The sequence below is a fragment of the Nematolebias whitei genome, chromosome 17 (assembly GCF_014905685.2).
Source record: "Nematolebias whitei isolate Nwh7 chromosome 17, NemWhi1, whole genome shotgun sequence".
In the NCBI taxonomy this organism is placed as follows: domain Eukaryota; kingdom Metazoa; phylum Chordata; class Actinopteri; order Cyprinodontiformes; family Rivulidae; genus Nematolebias; species Nematolebias whitei.
In genome coordinates this window covers 39,743,438-39,752,371 of record NC_056514.1, presented here as the reverse complement: position 1 = coordinate 39,752,371, position 8,934 = coordinate 39,743,438, and the positions used below count along the sequence as shown (strand labels likewise).

General features: G+C 42.2%; 3 protein-coding genes across 4 annotated transcripts in view; 1 reads left to right on the top strand and 2 right to left on the bottom strand.

Moving 5' to 3' along the window:
• Positions 1 to 1,436, bottom strand: part of LOC119424073 (endonuclease domain-containing 1 protein-like) — a 2,796-nt gene extending 1,360 nt beyond the window's left edge. The window contains exons 1-2 of the mRNA XM_037691543.1: positions 1,269 to 1,436; positions 560 to 823 (exon numbers count right to left, since the gene is read on the bottom strand). Of these exons, the coding sequence (XP_037547471.1) occupies positions 560 to 823; positions 1,269 to 1,436 (432 nt within the window). The remainder of the gene's footprint in view (positions 1 to 559; positions 824 to 1,268) is intronic.
• Positions 1 to 6,343, top strand: part of LOC119423858 (UDP-glucuronosyltransferase 2A3-like) — an 11,045-nt gene extending 4,702 nt beyond the window's left edge. The window contains exons 1-2 of one of the 2 annotated variants that reach the window (XM_037691275.1): positions 2,845 to 2,882; positions 4,542 to 6,343. In XM_037691275.1, coding sequence (XP_037547203.1) covers positions 4,551 to 6,158 — 1,608 coding nt within the window. In that variant the 5' untranslated portion in view covers positions 2,845 to 2,882; positions 4,542 to 4,550 and the 3' untranslated portion in view covers positions 6,159 to 6,343. Of the gene's footprint in view, positions 1 to 2,844; positions 2,883 to 4,541 lie in introns of those variants that run through there. The other variant, XM_037691276.1, reaches the window with a different exon arrangement.
• A 1,806-nt stretch (positions 6,344 to 8,149) lies between these two features.
• Positions 8,150 to 8,934, bottom strand: part of LOC119423566 (receptor activity-modifying protein 1-like) — an 8,159-nt gene continuing 7,374 nt past the window's right edge. Inside the window, exon 5 of the mRNA XM_037690965.1 lies at positions 8,150 to 8,387. Coding sequence (XP_037546893.1) covers positions 8,150 to 8,387 — 238 coding nt within the window. The remainder of the gene's footprint in view (positions 8,388 to 8,934) is intronic.

Below are 8,934 nucleotides of genomic sequence, written 5' to 3'. Positions count from 1 at the left end.
ATGGATGGATGTATGGATGGATGATGGATGGATGATGGATGGATGTATGGATGGATGATGGATGGATGTATGGATGGATGATGGATGGATGTATGGATGGATGATGGATGGGCATGCAGCTGTGGGGCCGATCAATATTTTTATGTTTTGTTCTGTGAATGTTGCTGACACAGAAGAAGCGTCTCCAGACGTCGTCTCAGACTCTGGACAACACAGGAGCAGAGAAGCTGCCTCTTCCATCTGGAGCTGAACTTCATGAACACACATTCATGTTTCCATCAGAGCTGATATAACTCAGAGCTGCAGGCGATCACACACTGAACCGTTGACACATGAGGATCATTTCTGCTTTTTACAAGATTCGTTTCCTGTTTTTACATGATTTACTTCACAACAGCTAATAAACCCTCAGAACTTAACAAAAAGGATGAATATTCATTAAAATGAGGATAAACTTGAGGAGCCATCTTGTTTTTACAGTAAAAATGATTTAACACTCATGAAAGGAGACACTAACTGTACTTTTACTGTGAAAGCACAGAACAGTAAAGTCCAGTACCTGTGGCTCATACTTCCAGCTGGCTGTGGGACGTTTTCCTGTGGGTACTGTGTACAAATACCCCGAGAACCACGGCGCGCGGCGATACCGGCTGTACAGCGTGGCGAAGTAGTACGAGTTGTTGTACCGCTGGCAGATTGGGGTCCCCTCCAGACCCTTGGGAGGCCAGGACTTGTAGAAGAAGTGCAGACACGGACTGAAATCTCCAACATCAGCCGCACACGGAGAGAAGGCGATGCTGAGGACGAGGACCAGCAGAGACATCTGTACACGGGACATTTGAACTCGTCTTCACACCTTCAGGAGACAAACTGAGGCTGTTTCCTGTTCACCGACGTGACGTGACCTCGCAGTGAAAGCAGAAGCAGCCGAACAATGAGGTTCGGCTTGTTTTTACAGGAAGCAGCGCCGCTTCGTTTTCCTGCTGTGGCAGCTGAACAGATACATCTCACATGATAGAGGGATGAAACAAAAGGACACAAAGAGTTTGTGTTGAACGGCTGCGGAGGAGTGATGCTGTAGACAGGTCCCGCAGCAGTCCAAGACCATCACACTACCACCACCGTGCTCGACTGTGGGCACCATGTTCTTTTCCAGGAGTAGTAACAGGAGGCTCACCTTCTGAAGAGACCCACAGGCGTCTTGTCGACCCTCAGAGTATTTTCCCAGAAATCTTGAGGATGTATGAGATGTTGTTTGATGCATGTACCTCACGGCCACCGTAGGTAGGGGAGTTGGAGGAGGAAGATCTGGTGTTCCTGTTAAACTGGGGAGAAGCAATACTCTGTAAATTCATCACGATGAGGCGGACTTCATTTCTGGCTGACGTGAGCACAGCCACGGCAGAGAAGCACGCTCTCCCTGTCAGCACAGTCATGGCGATGTCTCCTCCGTGCACCAAAACTGTCCAATCTCCTTCTACAGGTTCTATCTCTAATTTTACTGGAGCAGTTGTGAAGTAAGCTCTAACAGCCTCGGCCAGCGGCTCCTCAGCAGAGATGACATCAGCTGGTGCTTTTCAAAAACAAACACGCCCACAAACTTCTGACCAATCACACAATGCTTGGCACACACCCTGTAAGAAACTACTGCTGACTCAAGGCGTGTGCATGACAGGGTCGCTGCGAGGAGAGAATTTTTATCTCAGGTCCACGTCAGTGATGCTCAACGTCAGAACTTCTCATGGACTTTCAACCAGCCTTCAGTCAGGACTTTGGATCTTCTGCTCAGCAGTTTGTTTTTGTTTTGGAACTCCCCCACAGAGGTTATTTTGGCCTTCATCTCTTTTTTTATCACCGAATCATGAACTTAGACCTTAAGGAGCTGTGGCTGAGTGGTTAGAGCAGTTACCCTCCAATGGGAGAGTTGGGGGTTTGATTCCACCATCAGTCACATGCTGAAGTGTCCCTGGTCAAGACACTGAACCCCTCGTTGCCTCCGATGTGTCCCATCAGTGAATGAATGTGATAAGGCCCAGATTAGTCTCTGTAGAGACCTAGTAGAGTGCTGTAGGGTCAAAGAGGTCACAGATTGTGTTGTAAAGAGCTTTGAGTGTCTTGATAAGATAGAAAGATGCTGTACAGCCCATCCACCATTTAAAGGAAGCATGTGATGCCTGCAGAGTTTTAGATGTTCTGAGTTCTTTTGGGGCCTCCTGCATGAGTTCTTCAGCTCTTGGATTAGTTTTAATCTGCCGTCTCTTTTTAAAGGATTTCTTCATTCTTTGAGTCTGGTTGTATAATCTGGCCTGGGTGATTCAGTGAAACTGACCTCAGCTTTCTGGAAAATATGTCACTTAACAAAAAGAGGAAATTACTTTTTCACATAAAGCCAGGTTGGTTTGGATAAAATAATGCACAAAATCTGTTTTTACTCCGGTTGTTGTTGCCTGATATTAACATTTGTTTGATGATCGAACTCTTAAAACGACAAAAAGCTGCTCTCTGCAGAAAAACACAGTTTTAATCAAATATTCTTGATCTGGTGCTTTTTCTTGCCATTCAGATGACCTCATACGTAACATGCATTTTATTGTGTAAGTATCTTCCTCCAAGATAATAACGTGGTTAATAATTACATGAATGAGTGTAAAATCAACCGCTTCAGGGAAGTGAGATTTGATTGGAACAGTTCTGTTATTCATCCGAAGGAAGCGTCGTGTTGCTCCACAGTAGATTTGCACACTTGTGTGGAGGTCCAGTCCTCTGCAGCCCTCCCACATTTCATTATGTCACTAAACAATCTGGAATTAGGTTCAGCAGCAGCACAGAGCCTGAGCTCAGTTTGACTGAACACTTGGTCCACCCTGTGAGAGCCTCTGAAGGTAGGTTCCAGTTTCTGCAGCATGCGGACACAATCAGCTCTTTAACAAAGTTCCTCCTTTAACTTTCTGAGCAGACATAAAAACAGGAAGCTGATGACTCGGGCCCGCTGGTTCTGAGTGTTTCAGCTGACTGTTGTTACTCTGGACACACTTTTCACTGAACTCTGATTTATTGAGCAACAGTTTAAGTCCAGTTTTGTGCTTTCATCACTGCAGCTTTGAACTCTGACCTCTAAAAACAAGCAGGACATGAACTATCAGCTCCAGCTGTTCAGCGCAGTGGAAGCTGAAACGGTACGAAGGATTTAAACGTTTGAAAAACTCTGAATAAAAAAGTGCCGTTGAAGCTTTTAAAAGATTTGAGCACAAACAGAAAGTAATGCAGGAATGTTCTGATGTTTTCCAGATGTTTTCTGCTCTCTTTCAGCTCCAAGGCTGACATTTTGAACTTCAAACCAACTCTTTGGTCTCTAATGATTGATGCATTTTATTCTTAAAGAAGCAGACGTCTTTAAAGTACGGCTGCAGGTTCGAGCAGCCTTGGAGGAAACACCTTGTTTCTGTTTGATTTGGGATTTTTCAGGAGTTTCTCTCCGACTAACATCAGGATACGTTTGGATCTGCAGTCAGATGTTTCCCTCGGTGTCATATTGAACTTTTTCTGAATCATCTGAGCCATTTTTATCTCAGCGTGGAGTGACTCAAGCTGCAGCACGTGACTTTAATGATTTTTAAAAACAAGCTTGAAGATAGGTCAGATTTTCTCTGATGAGTCAGAATTATACATACAGGCTCAAATATATCCACATTTCATTTAATCTGGTGATGAGAGGTGCCAGAAGAGATCTTTAACTTAACAAGTCCAAGGTCCTCTAACTTCTCTTTAGTGATCATGACTGACTGCAGCATGTTTCATTCACAACACACAACATTTAGTTGTTCTTCTGGATGCTGCAGGTGGTGCCACAAACCTGCATGAAACATGTGGCTATTGTTTTGTCAGATGCTCTTCTTGATGCAACCTGGGCTCGAACTGGCAGCCCCGGTTAACGAGACTGCAGCACTTAACCCAGAGGCATCACAAGAAGGGGACATGCCCCCCCCACACACATTTTAAAAATATTCATTTGGACTCTGCTACCGTAGCGCTATGTTAGCTCCTGCTCTTGGGGTGGGGGGGTGGGTGGGGGGGGTGGGGGGGTAGGATGCTTGAGAGAAGAGAAGCGTGCTCTATTCACACAAGGGGAGCTGTTGGTCAGGCTACTTCTTGTTACTCTCTAAAATAGTTGTTGAATCAAGTGTTTACTTATGTAGGTAAACACTAATATTTAACAACCGTTAAAATACACCAGAATGCAGGAAATAGCATCTACTTTATTCAAAATTATCTGGGGAAGGAAAATTTAACCCCCCCCCTACACACACACACACACACACACACATACACGCACACACATCACATTACAAATGCTTCTGATGCCAATGACTTAACCCTGATCAGTTTTTAAATGCATTCAATGGTCTTCACTTGAACCACCATAAAAACACACGGGCTGCTTTTAAAAGACGTGGACTGTTGTTATAACTTGAGGTAATACAGAAAATGTTCCTTGCTTCTAATTTATTTTTGGATTTAACATAATTTTTCATTTTCTTCAGAGTTAATCGATGATGGAGAGAGTTCCAGGAGCTTTTCTCTTCCTTCTGGGGGTGAGTTTGACCTTTCTGAGCGCTCACAGCGTTCACGCCGGAAAGATTCTGGTGTTTCCAGTAGACGGCAGCCACTGGGTCAACATGAACCTGATAATCCAGAGTCTCCACTCCAGAGGTCACGAGGTCACGGTGGTCCGCACGGCCACCAGCTGGTACGTCAAAGAGCGCTCCCCTCATTACCGCTCCATCACGATCACACTGCCTCAAGCCATCATCATCGAGGAGGAGGACTTCTTCGTGAACATGCTCGTCAAGATGCTGGAGATCAAGAGGCACGGGGCGTCTCCCATTGGACTCGTGAAGTTTTACTGGGAGATGCTAACTGCGCTGTCGAGCATTCACCAACAGGCCAGCTTGTTGGCGGTGGAAATATTTGAGAACAGGACTCTGCTGCAGAGCTTGCGAGATGCTCAGTTTGATGTGGTTCTTCTGGATCCAGGGTTGCCAGTTGGAGTTTTGGTGGCTCACGAGCTAAAGCTCCCAATGGTATATAACGTGAAATGGATCACCAGTGGAGAGGGCCACTTTGTGGCGGCTCCCTCCCCAACGTCGTATGTTCCTACCTGTGGACACTGTGTGACTGACAGGATGACGTTTCTGGAGCGAGTCAAAAATACGTTCTTTTACGTCTTCAACACCTACATCGACAAGCTGATCGTGTGTCCTCCCTACAACAGACTCGTGGAGAAATACTTTGGTCCAGATGTGACGTTCTACCAGCTTCTCCAAGGCGCCGACATGTGGCTCATGAGGGTGGACTTTGTGCTTGAATTCCCCAGACCGACCATGCCGAACATCGCCTACATCGGTGGGTTTCAGTGTAAACCGTCAAACCCTTTACCCACTGAGCTGGAGGAGTTTGTTCAAAGTTCAGGAGAGCACGGCTTCATCTTGATGTCTTTGGGAACGCTGGTTAAAGCTTTACCGTCAGAGATCACTTCAGAAATTGCTGCTGCTTTTGCCCAACTTCCTCAGAAGGTCATATGGAGGTACGTTGGCGAGCGCCCTAACAATCTGGGCAACAATACCCTTCTGGTGAAGTGGATACCACAGAACGACCTGTTGGGTCACCCAAAGATCAAGGCTTTTGTGGCTCATGGTGGCAACAACGGTGTCTACGAGTCCATCTACCACGGAGTCCCCGTCATCGGCCTCCCTCTTATGTTTGACCAGTTCGAAAATGTTTTCAGACTGGAAGTGCGAGGAGCTGCGAGGGTGGTAGACGCAACGAAACTCAGCAGGCAGAGCTTTGTGGAAGCGGTGCGTGACGTCCTCAACAACCCGTCCTACAGAAACAACATGAAGCGTCTGTCCGCTCTCCATCGGGACCAGCCGAGGCACCCGCTGGACACGGCAGTCTTCTGGACCGAGTTCGTCATGCGGCACAAAGGAGCTGCACATTTACGCACAGAGTCCTACAAGATGCCGTGGTATTCGTACTATTCTGTGGACGTTGTCTGCTTCCTGCTGGCAGCTCTGTTGATGCTGAGCGCTGCTGTGGTTGGATCCTTACGGTTCATCTGCCTTCCACTGTGCAGGAGAAGAAAACCGAAGCAGGAGTGACTCCTCACATGAATCTGCTTTTTAAAATAAATGATCTTAAAGCAGAAGTTCAAATCATTTTCATTTATGAACAATAATACAATACCTGCTGATAGGTCCTAAATAAACATCTTATCTGAAAGATTTCATAACTGGTGACGCAACACTTCCTCTTAAATCATCACAGTGTCATCAGTTTACATTTGCACGGCTATTTATGAAGAATTATGTGGTTATTTGGACTTCCAGTGCAGCCTGGAGCATCTAATATTACAGTATTTTGGGAATATAAGGTGCACTTAAAATCCTTGAATTTTCTCAAAAGTCGACAGTGAGCCTTATGTATTAATTCTGGTTGTGTTTATTGACCTCAAACCAGTTTTATGTGGTACACGACACTCAAAGATCTGTTAAAATGAACTTATTTTGCTTATAGTCATAAAAATACGGTATACTATTTCTGTCTAAATATGGTAAAACTGACAGCAAGGCAGGTTCATCGGACCAAGCGAGCAACAAGTCTCAGGTCAAAGGTCACGCGTTCTACAGCCTCTTTGCACACGTTATTGTTGCAACATGGAAAGAAAATGGTGGCAAAATAAACAAGCACCTGATGGAAAAGTGACGAGATGCAGACACTTTCTAATCGTGTTTGCAGGTAAGACGCTGATTACTGGTAATGACTCCACAAAACATGAATAAAAACTTGAAACCATCTCTTTATTTCGCCGTCCTGCAGAATGTTTACTGATCCTCAAATCACCGCTCAACAAATTATTTACGTGACGAAAGTATTAACGGTGCTCAGTAATGTAATATTTAATCAAAGTACACGTTGTAACTGTTGTATGAACACTAATCATTTTTCATTTGTCATGATTTAAACGTTTTTAATGTCCTGAACTGAAAATTTAATTTGTATGAAATAGAAAAACCTGCTTTACTGTGCATTTAAATAATAAAAATAAACTAAATGAATCAATATTGTGCATGATCATTAAAATATAATAAAGATAGCTGCATGAAACAAAAACCTAAAATAACTTCAGAATAAATGATAATGATGCCTGATGAAATATTAAAAAAAGATAACATTAAAATGTGGGTCCTTGAAAACAAAATATAAAGAAATGAGGAGTAGCTTAGGGCTTTTCAACAATATATTTGGTTATTCTCCAAGTCGAACATCTACGAGGTCACGTGAACATACTGGAGGCGGCCATGTTGGTCATGATGCTGCTGTGAATTATTGCTCGTCGAACAAGAAGAAACATCCAAACATAAAATGTTGGGCAGCACGTAGCATACACACGTATGACACACGCATCACACATACGTCTGATCGGCACATTTTCATCTTTGTTATTCCTTTTACTATAAATGCAAGAGATCTGTACTTCACTGCAACGAGTGAACATAAATCTGAAATAAAACAAACCGTTAGAAATACTAATAATAAATAATATAGGTCCGAACATTCATGACGCCTCCTTGCATCTCTATGCTGACGATACAATTATTTATTGTCGAGCTAATAACTGGTTTCCATAACATCATCCAGTCAGACTTGTTCCATCTCAAACTGGTGCTAAATGCTGATAAAACCAGAGGTGTTGTTTTCCAACAGGAAGTTGGTGCTAGTAGTTCTTCCTCCTCTCTCATCCATGCATCATGTTCCCACTGAGTTACAAATAGTTGGGCATTCTGGTCCATGCACATCTTTCACAGTGGTTCATTCAGCAGTGGGGGGACACGAGCGCACTCCACAGGTCAGAAGAGAAACTATTGTTGTAGATAAATTATTTTAAAAATGTATTGTTTACTTGACTCTCTGGCCTGAGACTTTTCAGGACTTCAGTTTATTTTTTAAATGTCATAAACCCCAGACAGAACAACTTTTTCTGACAAGAAACAATAACAGAAAAAGGTACGTGAGTTCTGATCTTCTAAACAACTTTCTGTGTAAGATAAAAAACAGAATTATTTATGAAGAGATGTCATTTCAGCCAGCTCTAACGTTTCCAGACCACGAGATAAACCAGGACTGGGATGAAGCTCACAGGGATGATGGTGAGCGCCACCACCAGGCTGGTAGGAGCATCCTCACACAGGTCCTCCTCTTCCTCAGTGCAGTTGTGGAAGAAGCTGGAGTGGATGTGGACGAAGAAGTCCTGAATGTCACGGTTTGGGAAATAGCAGTCAACCATGGCGGTGAGCGTCTCCAGACACACCGTCAGGTCGTTGTAGGGTCTGCAGAACAAAACAAACACATTATATATATTTTATATACAGTATTATATATATACAGTATTATATATACAGTATTATATATATACAGAATTATATATATACAGTATTATATATATACAGTATTATATATATACAGTATTATATATACAGTATTATATATATACAGTATTATATATACAGTATTATATATACAGTATTATATATATACAGTATTATATATACAGTATTATATATATATATACAGTATTATATATACAGTATTATAAATACAGTATTATATATATACAGTATTATATATACAGTATTATATATACAATATTATAAATACAGTATTATAAATACAGTATTATATATATACAGTATTATAAATACAGTATTATAAATAAAGTATTATATATACAATATTATAAATACAGTATTATATATACAATATTATAAATACTGTATTATATATACAATATTAGAAATACAGTATTATATATACAGTATTATATATACAATATTATAAATAAAGTATTATATATATACAGTATTATATATACACAGT